The sequence below is a fragment of the Agelaius phoeniceus genome, chromosome 4, assembly GCF_051311805.1.
Source record: "Agelaius phoeniceus isolate bAgePho1 chromosome 4, bAgePho1.hap1, whole genome shotgun sequence".
Classification (NCBI taxonomy): domain Eukaryota; kingdom Metazoa; phylum Chordata; class Aves; order Passeriformes; family Icteridae; genus Agelaius; species Agelaius phoeniceus.
Window position 1 is genome coordinate 15069767 of NC_135268.1, and position 16728 is coordinate 15086494.

At 44.5% G+C, this 16728-nt stretch overlaps 1 protein-coding gene across 1 annotated transcript in view; it reads right to left on the bottom strand.

Annotated features, from left to right (window-relative positions):
* Nucleotides 1-16728, bottom strand: part of PPM1K (protein phosphatase, Mg2+/Mn2+ dependent 1K) — an 18616-nt gene continuing 1888 nt past the window's right edge. The window contains exons 2-7 of the mRNA XM_054633582.2: nt 15028-15536; nt 14384-14484; nt 6862-7027; nt 6213-6357; nt 5247-5381; nt 1-4768 (exon numbers count right to left, since the gene is read on the bottom strand). Of these exons, the coding sequence (XP_054489557.1) occupies nt 4637-4768; nt 5247-5381; nt 6213-6357; nt 6862-7027; nt 14384-14484; nt 15028-15467 (1119 nt within the window). The 5' untranslated portion in view covers nt 15468-15536 and the 3' untranslated portion in view covers nt 1-4636. The remainder of the gene's footprint in view (nt 4769-5246; nt 5382-6212; nt 6358-6861; nt 7028-14383; nt 14485-15027; nt 15537-16728) is intronic.

A 16728-nucleotide genomic window follows, 5' to 3' on the forward strand; every position in this document is an offset into this window, starting at 1 on the left:
TCCTAGAAGCCAATTCTTTATTGAAAGATCTTGTAAGCATTCCAGTACAGACTTAGCTGCTCTACTGTAGCTTTGAGTTTATGAAGATGAAAAAACATTTCTAAAGAAAAAAAAAAAAAGGCGAGATGGGCACCTCTATAAAATTTCATAGTAGATGAAATTCAACCACTGATTACACCAAAGATAAACATCAAACCACAGAAATTACACACAGCCCCAAGGCAAAGCATGTAATAAATGTGCACGATTGCGCTTAAGTCTGTAAGAAAGTTATGACAGGCACCACTGCCCAAGCACTCCATATCCCAGATCAAGAGGGCACCTGATGGGTATCTCTGCATTCAGAACAGCAGTTTGGAACCAAGGAATGCCCAGAGTGTTCTTGTACTGTACATTTGGCTTCTTGGGTGAGTGAGCAATGACCTGGCAGTGCCCAACTGAAGGTTTTTAAAAGAAATTATTTTTAAACCAGTTTCACTCATAGCTGTTGTTTTGTGCTTCTCCCTTAGCTAAGAATCCCAATGTCTTTGACCACTGCACATCCACCAGCTGAGACAGAAAATGTGGCTCATGGAACCCTGATCCCAGGGAACACAGCAGAAATCCTGTGGTGAGTCTAAGCTCCTCTCATTTTCCAAATATGTAAAAAGCAGTGATATTGCTGATTTCTCTCCACACACCCATTTTCAGCTGCTCCAGGATTATTCTCCAGCCCTAAGCATTTCAGCCCAGAGGGACTAACTGCAATGAAAGCCTACATTCAATTAATTACTCTATCTCTGCCTCATTTCAGTCTCCTGTGCTACATTCATCACCCAGAGAGACCAGCTCTCCTAAATCAGGCTGCAAACTACTTTTTTGGGAGTTCCCTCTATAAAGCATGAAACCCCCATCTTTGCAAGTGGCAGGGAGACTTAAGTTGGAAATCCATCTGCAGCCTCAACACCTCTCCTAGTAAATCCTCCAGCAACATGAGGCCACCCCCATGCTTTCCATATCCTCACAGTAAAAATGAATACTTGGCTGGACAGCATTTTTGTCTTTCTGCACCCACAGCCCACCCTCCTACAGTGCCTGTACAGAGAGAGATTCCACTGCTCCAGGGAGCATGTTCAGGCAGGAGAATATTCTTACCAAATCCAATGGATTTCAGAATCCATCCCCTAAAAGGTAGAAAAAAGTGAACATTTTTTCAGTTTGCTCAGGAGGTCACCCCTAATGTTTGGTTCAGTCTGTCATAAACAAAAAATACTCTTTTTGTTGAAAACTCAGATGCACAGGAAAGACAGTGAGCTAGAGAGCAAACATTCCATTTTGTTTCATTCAAAGTGTGAGATCCTTCACTGTCCTGGAATAATAAACCTCTCTGGCAGGCAGCTGTCGTTTTAGAACAATTTGCTCTTTGTCCTCAAGCTGAAGGGGCTCTGCTGTTCAGGAGGATCTTGCCAGTCCCTGGGGGAGTACAGTGGAGCTGGTTGCTTGCAGAGCTGCCATGGGCTGCAGGAGGCCTAATGACCAGATGGAAAACCTAAAGTGTTTATTGGGCCTGGCTGGGATGGAGCTCCTCTCCCCACAGCATCCTCGCAATGCTGGGCAGTGTATTGGCACCTGAAAAGGGCCTGGTAATATTCTTTATTAATAATCTTTATCTTGACCAGGTTTTGGGGTCTTTTAATTTTATTTTCTGGCCCCAGCCCCCACTCTTCTGAGAAGGGGAGTGATAAGAGCAGCTTGGGCAGCTGATGTTCAGCCAGGGTTCATCTTCCATGGTCCTTTTTGGCACCTAACATGGGGCACGGACAGCAGCAGCTTTGTACCCAGTGTGTTATTGCTGCAGCAGCCACAACCTCCTGCAGGAGTCAGGGAGTTTGCTGGCTGCACTGCTTATCCTCTATAAGGCTGAAGCTGGGAATGTGTTTATACAAACAGTGGCTCTGGGCTGTGTCCTGGCATGGATGGCCTTGCTGAGCTGCAGGAACTGTCTTGTCTCCACAAGAGGATGAGGGAATACATCTCCCTCCCCTCGCTCTGGATTGGTGTGGATGATTGTGCAGGGTCCAGGGGTCCTTGTTCTTGCTTATATGAGCTGCTAATGCTGCTGACACTGTTGGCACATCATGGGGTTGGTGGAATCTGGTGTCATCATGGTACAAGAGAAGATTTCTGGGTGAGGCAACACTGAAATGCACCCTGAGGCAGCTGTTCCCTGGCTGGCAGGGTGTGTGGAAGGATTTGGGCAGGTTCCTAGCACAGGTATCACCACCCAGAGCCTGGGACTTTACACCTGAATGGGCACCAACCCTGGCAAACCAGTGTGTCACCTGATGGAGGGGTGCCTTGCCCACCCCAGTGAAAACCAGCTGCTTTTGCCCCATACTGGGGCCTGGCCTGTGCCACTGAGCCTCAGTTGAGTGCTCTGAGAGGGCTGGGCTTGAGGCAGGACTCAAACAACAGCAGCAATGACAGGAATTGCCCCAGGAGTGAAAAAGAAACTGGACAAAGAAAGCAATGGATCCAATAGAAAGGACTGGAGGTGAGATGGTGCCCGGGAGTCCTTCCCAACCCAAGTGTTCTGTGATAGGAGAGAAGCAGCAATAGCAACCACCAATGCACCTGAATCTAATCACCCTCTGTTTCACAGAGCTTTGTCCTATCCCTTCCTTGGCAAAATTTCAAAGAAGTTATGGATGGATCCTTCCCCCAAGAAGACAACTGTGCTGTTAGGAGAAATAAAACCCCCCAACAGCAACCATCCTGACCTCAGGTGAACACTGAACCCAGACTCTGGGGAAAATCTGAGGAGAGAGAGGGAATTAGGCTTGTAAACCAGTGGTGTGCTCACTGCACAGGCCTGGGCACCAGCATCCAGTACAGCAGAGATTTACACACACCACTGCAGTTACAGCCCAAGTAAGTACATTGTGCACACCACACCAAGTGATGGGACAGACAAAACCAGGGCACTCTGCACGCCCAGTACTTAATGCTGTCAGTACCACATGGTGCTCTGCTGGGCCCTCCACCACAGACAAGGAAAAACTCATGGACTGACTGCCTAAGGGCTAACCCTGGACTAAAGGAAAGGGATAAAAGTAATAAAAATATGTATTTCACACTGGAAAATCAGAATCAGTCCAGGCACCTCAGAATGCTTTTTCTTTTTTTTTTTTACAAGGTGATTTGGCATCAGGCAACTTCTCTTGTTTTGTTTTTACAATTGTGCTACTGGAAGCATCCAGAGAAGGAAAAATACTGTGGCAAGTCTGAGAAAAGACCAATTCTTCTCTGCCATATTTTACTGCCACAGGAGCTGACAGCTGACATGGAATAGAGGAAGGAAGAGGTCTGAACGAGGCACACCAGGACAGATCTTCACCTGTGCCAACATGTCACCTGCAGTCCATGTCACAGCAGTGATATGAGCTGGATCAGAGCTCTGGTCACCCCATGTTCACTGGATACAGATTCCCCTCCAAGAAGGGAAGTGGAAACACTGCCTTTAAGTATAAAATTCCTTTCTGGCATCTGAATATCTGATATCTACTCGAAACAAGGCCCAAAATTTACAAAAAATACCTTACATTGTTATAATGCTCCCTCCTTTCTTTAGCTTGTTTGGGGCAAAGTATATTTCCTGGTGTACCATGAAGAGACATGAGGGATCACAACTAACTCAGACGCCTTCAGCAGAGGGCAGGAAAATCTTCATGTATGTATGAAGAAATAAACTGTCTTACACATCAGATCTTGAAGAGTAAACTCTTTGAAATTACCTTATTTTCTTTATTAAAAAAAAAGAAGAAATTCAAGTTGACGAGTCTCTGGATATCAAAACTGTGCGTCTTTTTCCCTCCTCTGTGCTTCTGTCAGGCACTGACAGCAAAGAGAAGACAGTGCAAAGGGCTGCTGCATGGTCCACAGAGACTGCACAGGCTTTGGACCCAATGGAGAAAGGTTCCCATCTGTCCAACAGCACATGGCTCCAGCCTGGTCTGTCTCCTTGGAGCTAGAGGATCACGGATGATGGCAGTGAGAGCACAAAGCAGCACTGTCTCAGGAACTTGTACAGCTACACCAAATTCCACTGGCATCAGAACCTAAACATTCTGAAACTTCTCCTTTATTTTTCACCCACTTCTCCTGGAGCACAGGGGAGTTTCAGGTGGCTGCAGCAGAAGAAGACAACAAACCCTCTTTCTGTCTACCTAAGAACATTGTGCGTTTGTTCCCCTGTGTTTTATCGGACAAGGAAGCCAGCATGTGGCACAGGGACTCACAGCTGCCAGGGAGCTGAGGGTCCTGAGGAGTACAGGTAGGCATGAAATGACTGTGCACCCCCTCCAGCCTCAGGTGAAAGCCCAGAACCTCGTCTGTGTGAACAAAGTGATGTGTGGAGCTGCTGGGGTGACAAACCCAGGACGCTGCCGCGATGCTGCCGGGAATGACGCGGGCAGCGAGACACAGTCAGCCGTAAGCAACAACGGGCACTACGCACCAAGGGAGCAGTGGCATCTTCTAACACTGGGAACAGAAGAGATGGACAAGACACTGAGTCAGCCTAGGAACAGATGGAGGTGTTCTCCTGTAGCACACTGTGTCCAGGTGACGGCAGGAAAGGATCGCTGCGGCGTTGTCTTCACGCCCACCTCCCGCTGGAAGCGAAACTGCGGCTAAAGGAGAAGGTGATCTCCCCGTTCTTGTACTTTCCCCAAGCTCCAAATGGCACTATGACAACTGTGCTGTTGTCTTCAGAGCCAAACTGCGCTGCCTGAGAGAAGAAACAAAGTGTCAGCATCGGTGTCTCGCTTGGAAAGGGAAACAATGTCTTGCTTCACGTGGGACAGCACACCCTGAGGCCCAAGACTCCCTTGCCCCTTCCCAACCCTGATACTCCATTCTGATTTGCCCCAGAGCTTTCCATAGGATATGCTACCATCCAGAACCATGGTCAGAAACTGGCCATTTCTGTCTATGACAATGACATTTTCAGCACAGGCAGAAGCTGCAGTTACAATCCCATGCAGTTCAGTGGACAGTGAGCTAAACAAGGTAATTAATGTGATGCCTGGCAAGGATGTGGCGAGACCCAGGGTAAGGAAAAGGCTGGCCAGCAGGAATGGTGAGTGTCTCATCCAACACCATTCAATTCAGTTGAATGTGTGGTATTCTGTAAACAAAACCCTAGTTTTTTAAGCCAAACCAGCCCAACCAGGAGCCCTTGGTGCCCAGAGCAGCGCTGGCATTACCTGCTCAGTGACCACGTGGGCAGCCTCAGCAGGGTCATGGCACTGGCTGATGAAGTTGCAGATCTCCTGGCTGTTCACTATGAAGTTGATGCCATCGGTGGTCAGCACCAGGAAGCTGTCGTCTGCGTGGTGCAGCTGCAACAGAGGCACATGGGGTGCATGACCTGGGTGAGTGCTGCAAGGCAAGGGAATGGCCCCCATGGTTTTACACTCTTGCAAACCACTTTTTTATTTTCTTAGGGTGCTGTGTGCTCTCCTGCAAAATTTCTCCTGAAGCTGAGGATTTCAAGGAAGACATGACAGCACTGCAGTCATCTCCCTAAACCCCTCATGGGTGGCACTCTATTGGGACCAAAGCAATAGAAGTTCTTGAGGCCCTGGGAGGTGCATTGGGGAAAAGTAACAAACAGAACGTGAATTGACAGGAGAGCTTCCTGCCAAAGTGGAAGTTGAATACCTTCTGGTGTTTGTTTTCTAGATGACTACAGAGCCATGGTAAGATACATGCAGCTGTCCTTTCCTCCTTCCCCTCTTCCTCTCAACTGTGCAAATCTCTATACATCCTACTTTTTTGATGGCAGCCCATCCATATCCCACCCAGTTCTCAGTGATAGTTTTATACCAGCATTAGCCTCAAAATTATTCATTTGACCACAGGACCCAAAGAGACTAACAGCTGTAATACATATCATGTGTTACCTTTCTTCCCTTATCATATATTTTGCTGTGAGAAGTGAGATTTAGAAGTTGATCTGGTTGAATTTAGTACCAGATTCCTTTCTGTCCTGTTAGTGTTAATCTGAAATAACTTAATGAGAGTTGTTCTCTGGTTATTTCAGTAAAAAACAATGCATAGCCATCAGGCTTCACCTGGACTTGTGTTGTGTGGGTACCACCACTGCATCAAATACCTATGAAGCCCTTAGTCCAAGTGCTGCTGTCCCTGTAAACCAGACCTTCTTTTACCTGAACCCTTTTTGTTTCTGGCTGGGCTATCACACCACTGTTTTTAAGATCCAAATCTCCTATGCTCCGTGTCATTGCAAGTCTACCATTCACATGAGGCTGTCCCAAACTGTTCCAGGAAATGAAGCCACCACACTTCTTAATCCTGTCCAGAAGCACAAAAGAAAAAGCAAATGAGTTACTGCTTCATACCATTACCCCTATCTCTATCCTCTATTTCTGTCAGTAGCTAGAACGAGGAATGATGTATGGAGAGCCTATGCTGGGGGGCTGAGGGTTGGCTTTAGCTGTTTGAAGGGCTCTATGGAAGTGATGTGTCTTGGTGGGCTGAGTCCTGACCTGGGAACCACAGTGCATTTCCTTAGGTTCTGAGTTGGTTCTAACTTGGCACTTTTGCACAAGTCTGAACCTGGTGGTCATAGCTGTGTTCTCAATCTCAGTGATGCTGATCTTACTGCTGAGATCTTATGCTCATGGAGGTCTTTCCACATCCTTGCTCCTCTAAACTGGACCCAGTGGCTGGAGCTTACTGCCAGCTCTGAGCGGTCTAAGGGCTCTGTGTTCAACTCTGCTTTCTTTATGGCCCAACCCAGCAGCAGAGCAGAAGTCCATTGTGCTCTGGGAAGCCACATCATCAGCCTGCAGGTACCTTTCCTTCTCCTCCTTTCTCTCTGGAGTATGGTCAATGGTGAGTTTCACGGGCTTTCCTTTCCGGCACAGCAGAGCCCGACTGTCTCCCACACTTGCCACAACCAGCTCAATTCCATCCCGGAGCAGAGCCACCGTTGCAGTGGTCCCAGAGCTCAGCAGAGTTGCTACAAATGTCATCAAAGAGAGAAGTTTTAGCACTGCCTCAAAGAGTGGAGCCCTTTATAACAGCAACAGTTTCAATTGGTAAAATAAAGACAACTTATGCTCTACCTAATCAGCAAGTAACTGCTCTGAAGTTAAAACTAAATTTACACATACAAAAAAAAAAAAAAAGCAAACATGCATGCATGTAGGGCTGGAGGAAGAGAGGGGAAGTGGGAAGGATGAAGTGTTTCTGTGCAACAACATGGCTCTATGCAAACAGGGCAAGTGGGATAAAAGCAGTACAAGGTACAGTAGCTTCCTTTCAGTTTGTAGCAGTTTTTCAGCCCCATGAGCTCGCCTCAAATTACAGGGTTATTGTCCTTATCCCTGGGCACAGTGACTGCACAAGTAGGTCACCATAAAGGTGATGGCTCTTTCTTTCTTTTAGGTGGTGAAGCGGGCAATTATATAGCAATTGATAAATTATAGTTACAGTAATTTATAAATTATAGTTACAGTAACTGTAATTCCACCAGAGGGAAGCAGTAGATCAGTCTGTGGCATCCTTCTATTGCTGTCAGAGCTGTTACTCCCCCTCTGCTTCCCCCAGAGGGGGATTCAGCCAACAGGCTTCCTGGCTTTTTCCAGGAAAGGTGCTCCCTGTCACCTTGTTGGAGGTCCCAATGCAAAAGGTGAAGCTGGATTCTGAGATTCAGCCTTGCCTTGTGCCTGCAAACTGTTGCAGGTGGCAGTGGCTGTCTGGGAAGCCTCCTGGGGCACTGCTGGGATCACCTGGCAGGGGTTCACTGTGAGTGCAAAACAGAGCCCTGGTGCTGCCCTCCCCTGCAGGGCAAGGGAGTGAGCTGAGCTGGCTGACTGCACTCAGGGACCTGCCTGGATTCACTCATGCAGCCAGATTTGAGGGCTTCTCATTTCAATTGCTACAATGGACTGGAGAAAAACAGAAAAAAAAAAAAAGGAAAAGAAAAAAAAAAGAAACTCTTGAAAAAGAGAAATGTAAGTGCCTATTTCAGGAAAAAGATCTGTTGTATCAGCTGCAGTGAAGAAATGCCAGAAAAACTGCCCAGCTTTCCTAATTTTCTTTGCTTTTTGAAAGGGCAAGTCCCACTTTACAGTTGTTATTGTCTCTTCCTGCAGATTCTGCAGAGGTAACCCAGCAAGTGAGGCCTGGAAAGCTTCTGCTAACTTGACCTATTACATCAAAATGTCTGGACAGGACCAGCTACTGCCTGGAATACATTTGCATCTACAGCCAATGCAATTTCCCTTGAAAAGCCCTCTGTAGGTCACCTGCATTCTGGGCTTTTCCAGTAGTTCTGGTTTTTCAAAGCAAGCCAATTTGAGATGAGTTTTGGGCTTGCTTAGGGATGTGCCTCCCCAGTTATATTCTTGTTTTCATGTACTAATAGTTAACATGTCACTGTCTTTCCACCACTGCTTCTGCAGAGATCAGCTACAACTACATGTGCTCCTACCTCTGGCCCTGCAGCCCTGGAGGCAGGGGACAGATTTGAGACAGGACTTTGTGTTTGACCCCAAGGAATGCCAGGCAGCCCCAAATCTGACTAGATGCCAACAGGTAGAAACAGAAATGCAAGAGCTGTGAGATCTTTACAGCCTCCTTCCCCAACCCTGTGAGGTCTCAGCACCCTGTAAGTCAAACGGGGCTGGGAGTAAACTGAAGTCACCAAGCCCTGGAAGATGCATTGAGCCTTGTTGTGCAGTGAAAGAAGCGAGCCCATGAATCAAAAAAACCCAAACACAAACCCTCACAAACAGGTGTTAATTAAGCTGGTGTTATTATTTAAAACAGGTATTATTACTGCAGCGAGGACTGGGTTTAGCTGAATGCTGAACCAGCAGGTCAGAGGTGACCATCAGTGGCCATGGTCACACCTTGGACTGTGCCAGGGCCATGCAGGCTGGGACACTGGAAACTGGATGTGGCAGCTTCTGACTGGTGGCACTGGTGGGCACTGACATCCTGTTTCTCATCTGAAGCAAGGACTAGCCCAGTGCAGGGTCACTTTGAGGCACATTATGAAAATAAGATATTAAAAAGTACCAGTGCAATTAGAAATTTTAGTAGAACCAGTAAAATACCTGTTTTAGCCAACAGTTAGAACAAGTGAAATTAGAGCAACTTATGTTAAACTACCTTTTTATTTTACAGAAGATACCTTTTATATAGACATTAAAATTAATACAGAACTGCTGCTACTTTCCCATTTCATTCTGTGGTTTTAGAACTATGCTGAGAAACATATGAAAAGTTAAATCACAGTCTTCAATTCACAGAAGACTGGAAATATTTGGAATTCAGGTGAATCTGCATCTTTTCAGTGCAAACTCCCAATGAAAAGAGCTGCTATCACAAAATCAAGGGCTGGTATTAAAGAAAAATATGTTGGTAAAATATATTGGTAGTGACTTGAACTTAATATGTTTATTAGTTAAATAGCACTCCTAGGAAAAAATACATGCTGCTCTAAAAAATACATGCTCTCTCACAACCTCTTCCTTGGATCCAGTTCATGCTCTGGGTAGGGATGAAAGAACATGCATGAAGCCAGATGTAGCATTATGTGATTTCTAGCACAGCTCAAAACCACAGGAATGATGATGGGATTGCATTTCTAATGCTTTTCTACAACTGCTACTAGTTTAACACAAAATATGTTGCATCAGCACATGTATTGGTTTTAACAATTAAAGAGTTTGTTTTCCTAACAATATCACTATAAAACTAAGATCTTTCAATAGGTTCTTAACACTCACTGGACAACTTCTACTGCAAGTCATCTCAACTAATGTGACAAAGAGGATGTGGAAACCTTCCAGTAGTCCAGGCTAGGAACCGCTGGACTCCTTCACCTGGGACAAAATTAAGCAGATCTCTTTTTCCACTGAAGCCCAGCTTAAAGTGTCCAGGGCCTCCAGTTCTAGAGCTGCTGACCAGGTACAGTGTCTGCCACAAATAACACGCACACAGAGGCAAATAGGAAATTCACCCAGGGACTTTGTTCAAACAAAATAAACCTGCAACACTGGAGATGCAAGAACAAGGGCTGCAGAACAGGAGGTGGAGTCAGTCACTCTCAGGTCTGCCTGCACTGCCCTGTGCAGGTCACGTAGGAAGCACCTGCATCTTTGGCCTTGGTAAATCAGCCTTGGTATTTTTGGGGAATTGCCAGTGTTCTCACCTTCTCACTAAAACTGTGTGACAAAACCAGTTTAAATTCAGCCCAAATAAAATCTAAATTTAGTCTCCCCTATGGAGATAAGTAACCAACCAACCTATCAAATGAAGAATTTTATCAATGCTAGAGGACCAGCTGTCTCCTATATGGCAAGAGTGGCCACTGAAGAATATCTGCTCCCTCAAGGTAATTACACCAATATGGGGAGTTCAAACTAGTGCCAAATGAAATGAGGCCATCTTAAAGGCACTGGATAGAAGTTTATGAATTGTTCTGACTAATGGGAAATAGCCAAAACAAACATACTATTAATATTTTAATTAGTGTCTTCTAAATTGATCAGGTAATAATCAGAGCCCTTGGATAAAAAGGCTGCCTTTACAATGCTGACAAATTTATTAAATATTCAAGTACAATTTCTGCAGCTCTCCCTTTCCCTCAGTGTTGCAGGTTAACATATTTAAAGAAATGAAAATAATTTTTGAACGGTAACTTAAAAAAACCCAACAAAACAAACATTACTTTAAAAATAGAATTACTTTAAAATAACTTCTGGTGTTTGTCAGCATAATAAGATTCAACAATAAGAATCCTTTCAAACATGGGTAGAAAAGTTAATACCTGGTTATGTTTTAACAAGATGGCTATTCCAGATGTGAGTGGCCAGTGTGATTGGAGTTGGATGCACTGAATGTAGAGGTTGATGGACAAACTCCCTCTTGTTTTCTCTGGCTCACAGTGAACAGAAGCAGTAACAATACCTGGTAGGATTCTAGTAGGCCAAGAAAGGGTTTGTCTCACATTTCTTCAGGGAAATGCTCAAATTTCCTCAAGCACAGAATTTAATTTCTTATTTCTATTCTTGCTGAGCAAAGCTTTTCAGCCTTTATGTTTTAGTTTTTACGGCTGGTAAAAAATAGCAGAAAATGCTGCCCATCTCTGGGGGCCATGGATAATGTCATTTGTTGGATGTGAGCTTCCTTTATGTTCTGTACCTAACTTTAGCAGTGATTTGAAAGTGACTGGCCTCTATTTAAATGCATGGACATGAATGAAAACGCATTTTTTAAGAGGTATCAAACACCAAGCTTCAGGGCTCAGACATAGCTCTAAGCTGTTAATGATTACACAGGATTCAGGCAGAGCAGAGATTATCCCAGACCTGCCTACAGCAAGTTTCTTATGCTTTTGTGTGAAACAGCAGGTATAGGTCACTGTCAGAGGGGTTACTGGAGCAGGCCCCAGCAGGCCAATACAGCTGGCAATAGCACTGGGGAGCTGCATGCCAGACACAGCAGCAGTGCCTGGAACACACACATAAACCATTTTTATTATTGAAAGCTCACAGGAGCTACCATGCTTTGTATTTTCTATCTGTAATTTCAAATACTGTATCATTGTTAAGTGACCTACAGAGGGCCATGCCCTTGAAGACATAGCTGGGGTCTCCCAAGGAGACTGCTCTAGTCCTGTTAAATTTATGCCTTATGTAAGGGCTTACCCCTTAAATAGTACTATAAACAGTGCCTCAAACATGCCATTTTGGCTACAGGGATTTGTCCCAGGGTTTAGTTTCCTTCAAACATCCAGGTACAAGTTTTAGAGCTGGCTGTGTGTTAGTAAAGAGCTGGACATCCTTAATGTGAACTGGTTTTTTTGCAGACACAGTGAAGGGAGTGAGCCCTGGAAGGGTCATCTGCTGGACCAAGTCAAAGCTATTATTTTGCGCTTCATCAGCTATGGCCAGGTTTCAAAAGGAGGTCAGACTTGGGGAGCATCCAGTGTAACCCAGATACACCAAGTTACACAATCAACCACCAACTTCAAGGTACTCTAGCAACTGTCTTGACCGTCACATCCAGAATAGCCACACTTAATCAGAAATTTTGCTGGCAAACTGAATCAGTTTGGAAGCAGGATTCTAACAAAGACACATGCCAAGCACTGAAATTTTATGTAACTTTCAAAACATCAGCAACAACAAAAATATCCACACAAAGCAGTCAACAAAGTATTGAGTTACTTTAACAACAGATATGCGAGAAGTTTAATCTGTTCAGAAATCCAAACTTGACTTTGCACCCTGTTACTCCATTCTTTGCCTTAGAGCTTGATTTTCAGCCAAGAACAATGGGCTCTCTTAGATCCCCGAGGTTCCTGCAAGAGCTTGCAGGTGCTCAGCCTGAGAAACACCGAGTGCCTGCCAGAGCGTGGCCCCTGTGGATGTTTGGCAACTCTTTTACCCTCTATTTTGCTTTTTTAATGAAGGGGGCTTGTGCAGTATCCTGGAAACCATTGCATACGTTTTCTGGCATTAAGCAGCACCAGTTAATTGGTTATGAAAAAAATCCTATAAGCAGTTCTAAAATGCTCTGCTTGCTGCACAGTTTGTCAAATATTGTTCTTATCCAATTCTGTAAGTCTCACTTACAAGCTGTTATGATTTAAAATAGTTTTCAGAAAAAACAGAAAAATACATCCAGTACAGTTCTCAGTCCTCCTCAAGGAGCTGCTCTGACACAGAGGTCACTACAATGAGGCAAACCAAGAGCTGTCTTACACACAAAGGGGCAGGGAAGGGGACAATTAGATCTGAAAATGGAATGGCCTGATCCAGGGAAGCACACAAACTTGTACTCAAATACTGTCTTGGATTTGGGTTGGTAAGAAAATACATTTGCAAAGAGGCTGTGGGATAAAAAGCACATCTGCTCTGCTAATGTCTCTCAAGAGCTTAGCTAAAACTCAGCTCATAGGTCAAAATTAACTCTGGTCTTTTTACAACATGAAATACAATAGGAAAATTACCTTTATAGATCTGATCCTCCTTTTTTAAGGGCTGCATCTCAGAGCTTGAGACTTTTTTCCTGATCCTTGGTGCAGGCTAAGGTAAGAGGCAGTGCTGCAGCAGTCAGGCTGCCTGATCTGCATTTGAGCCTACCTAGATTCATCTAGCAATTAAAGTGCAGAAAGTCACCCCATTACTTGACTGTATCCAACCAGTGCTTCAGAAAAGCAGCTTGAGAATACAGTATCACTTCAGTCCATACAGGGTTTCTTGGTTTCCAGTCTTTCTTGGAGAGAAGACTTTTACAGTTTCTGTTTTTGTGGTAAAACCTCAGCTATTTTGCCTGTGCCTGCACCAGCACGGGGACAGGTTTTTCATTTGGTTGTTTGTGGGGGATTTTGTTTGGGTTTTTTTCTGTTGTGGGTAGGTGTTTGTTGTTTGGGTTGGTTTTGGGGTTTTTTTGTTTGTTTTTTTTTTAATTGGGTTTGTTTGGGGTTTTCTTCTTACAACTGGCTAAACTGATTCTCAAAATTGTATCTCATGGCTGAGAAAGCTCCTGTGACAGAACTGGGACAGGTACTTCTATCTCCCTTCCTAAGTGACTCACTATAAGCTCTGCTTGCTGCAACTGGAACTTCAGAGGTACTTAGTCTCTAGACACATATACAAGAACTTCATTAACAGCCAGGATTAAATGGGAGTCTAAAAGAGCTGGTACCAGCTTTACCACAGCCTTACCACGGCCAAACTTGTTTTCCTCTTCACTGCTTTTTTCCCTTTCCCACTCAGCTACTCCTGTGATTCTGTTTGTACAGAAGCAATATGGACTGCATTAATTTTGGCTTATGTTCCTCCTCAGGTGCAGCAGCCAAGTTAGGAAGGGGAACCTTGACACTGTTGCTTTTAATCCACGGGACTAACAGCTTTAAAGCAAACATAAAAAAGCACACACACCCCACTCCCCCCCCCCCTAAAATAATAATAAAAAGAGAATCAAAAACACCCCTCTCCACATTTCTTACCAGTAAAATTATGGTCCTTGCAAACCTAAATATCTAAATCATTCTTTGCTACCTTGACAAACATAATCCTTTTTAGAATCACATTAAGAGAAATTCATTGATGATTATGCTAACATTCAGATTCATAACTCCTCCAGTAAATTTGATTGAGACTTACAGTAGTTATTTCATTTTTAGGAGGTAAAGCATAATTGTTTTATTTGCAGTAAGTGACCAGAGCAAAATCCTGTGTTAAGTAAAATTGTTTTCAAGCCAGTCTTCTGGACATTTTACTGCAAAACTATTGAGCAAATAAAACAAACTTTATTCTCCATATTTATATGAGTAGAATTTTTTTTTACCTACCATCAGCAGAGAGATTAGCATGCCTTTCATATGCTTTGTCTATTTCTAGAAAAGCTTTGCTCAAAACATTTTCCAAGTTCTCCTCCTCAGCAAGAAATTCCCTGGAAGCAAGCAAGTAAACAAAGAAATTAAACTTCTTTCCAAGAAATATACATCCTGATCAATCTGTTTTGCAGTCCTATCTCCTCCCTGTACCCACTGAATCATGCTGGACCTGAATGGAAAGGTAATGTGATTTTACTGTGTGCACTGAAAGCATAATCCTGTAATTTTGGAGATATCTAAGTTCCTTATCCAGCATCCAGGGATATGATAGATACAGAAGAGTGTAAGCAAACCATAGGTCAGCAATTACAGAGAGCCTGTGTGAAAACTGTTAGTCCACACTCTCCCTGTGTTCCAAGACCTTTCCTGGACAGGGGGCACAATTGTGCTTTTGTCTTCTGTTGTTTTGGGCTTGCCCAATGGGACGGATACCAACGCATTAGGTCATTCATAGCATGTCTGCTCCACCCAGCGCTCCTGCTGTCCCATAAGGACAGGCGGCAACATAACCTGGGAGGATTAGCTACAATGTACAACCCATTAAAGAAGGAATCTCGACTGTAATTTATTTGACACACATTGCCTTGATGAGAACTTACTTAATATATTTTTCCATGTACTTATCACAGAAGTCTGCAGCTGCTGCCCCGCCGTGCCCATCGTACACTGCGAAGTACAGGATATCCTCTGTCAGCTGAGCGTAAGCGAACCGGTCCTCATTTTCCTTTCGCTTCCCGATGTGGCTGGCGCAGCCCACGTTGCTCAGGCTCACCTTTGGGATGGGCTTTCCGTACTTTATGCTGGGCGGGAGGAGAATGGGTTCATCGATGCGATTGTCCCAGATGCCGAAGGTGTCCCATGTGGTCGGCCGCCCGCTGCCGTCGGGGTCGAAGCGGGAAGCGCGGCGCTCGCAGGTGGAGATGGAGCAGGCGGCTGCGGGGCGCTTCTCGTCCTGCAGGAGGCGGGACGTGAGCGCGGCTCTCCTCCTTACTTGGAACCCTCCATTCCGTACCAAGCTAATTAGGGTAGCTGTGGACATCACTTGTCTTCGCAGAGATTCTCAGGGGAAAAGGGACCAGGAGCAAAAGGTACGCAGCTGCTGGGATGTCTTAGAGAATGAGGGAAAATCGATCAGGAAACAAGAAGCACGGGAAAGGGAATTTTCAGTTGCATCATTCAGGAAACAATGTCACCCTGAGAGCCCGCTAATCATGCGGAGCACAGCACTCCCTGGAAGCGACTGCAGCGAGATGTGCGTGACTCACCGGGAAACTATCCCACATCCAGCCCCAGCTCTGCACACGGAGCCAGGGAGGAACTTCTGCTGGCCCCTTGCAGAATGACATCCCGAGATTTCAGAGGTTGAAGGGGTTGAGATGGAGTAAATGGGAGTGATGATAATACTAAAATATGAATATGTGAAAATATGAGATAGGGTTGAGAAAATGAGCTTATCACGCATGCTCTGCAAACACCAGCTGAGATATCTGCACTGTGACTCCCAGGGGAAAGGGAGGAAAAATATATATGCTTAGATTTTAAATTTTTTTATCTGCACATGATATTTGTTTCTGTCACATTTATGGAGATCCTGAATAATACTTTTTAACACAGAGCTGTTAGCTGTGATTTTTTTTAAAAATTATAATAAGGATTACTAAGAGTGTATCCATGGACATCCACAACTGTACACACAAACTTCCCCCTCAAAAAACCCCACGCAGCTATTTTCTGCTTTGTCTGGCTTGAAGCTCTCTGCCACCTAACCCTGAAATGGGATAACACAGGCAGACAAGATCTTCTACTGGCTTCTCAGATCTCTTTTCCAGTCCAGATAAATTCAAACACACCACTTGGCTCAGCACAGACAAAAATTCGCTAATGATGACTCACATAGCATGCTGAAAAGTGTAGAAAGATTGGATTATTTGATTGTTTGTAGAGTAACACCCAACTTCACCCAAGTCCAAGGATGCAGTTTGTAATAATTACATGTGGTTGCAATGGAGTAATTCAAACTGGACCACACAGATCACTGTAACTAACCACACTAAAGATATAAGCCTTGTGAGGAATTTCTAATTTAATTACTCAAAGTTTGCTAAGGGCAAAATTATGAGTGAGAAGTATTATATGACAACAAAGGATCTAAATATACCCAGGCTTATGGTGAATGAAAAAAAAAAAAAAAATAATAATAATAACAATAAAGCTAGGGTGATCTGATGTAATTGAGCAGCAAAGAGCAACACTTGTACCCCAGAGACACTTTAATTCTGAGCTGGAGTGCCTTGCTGTTG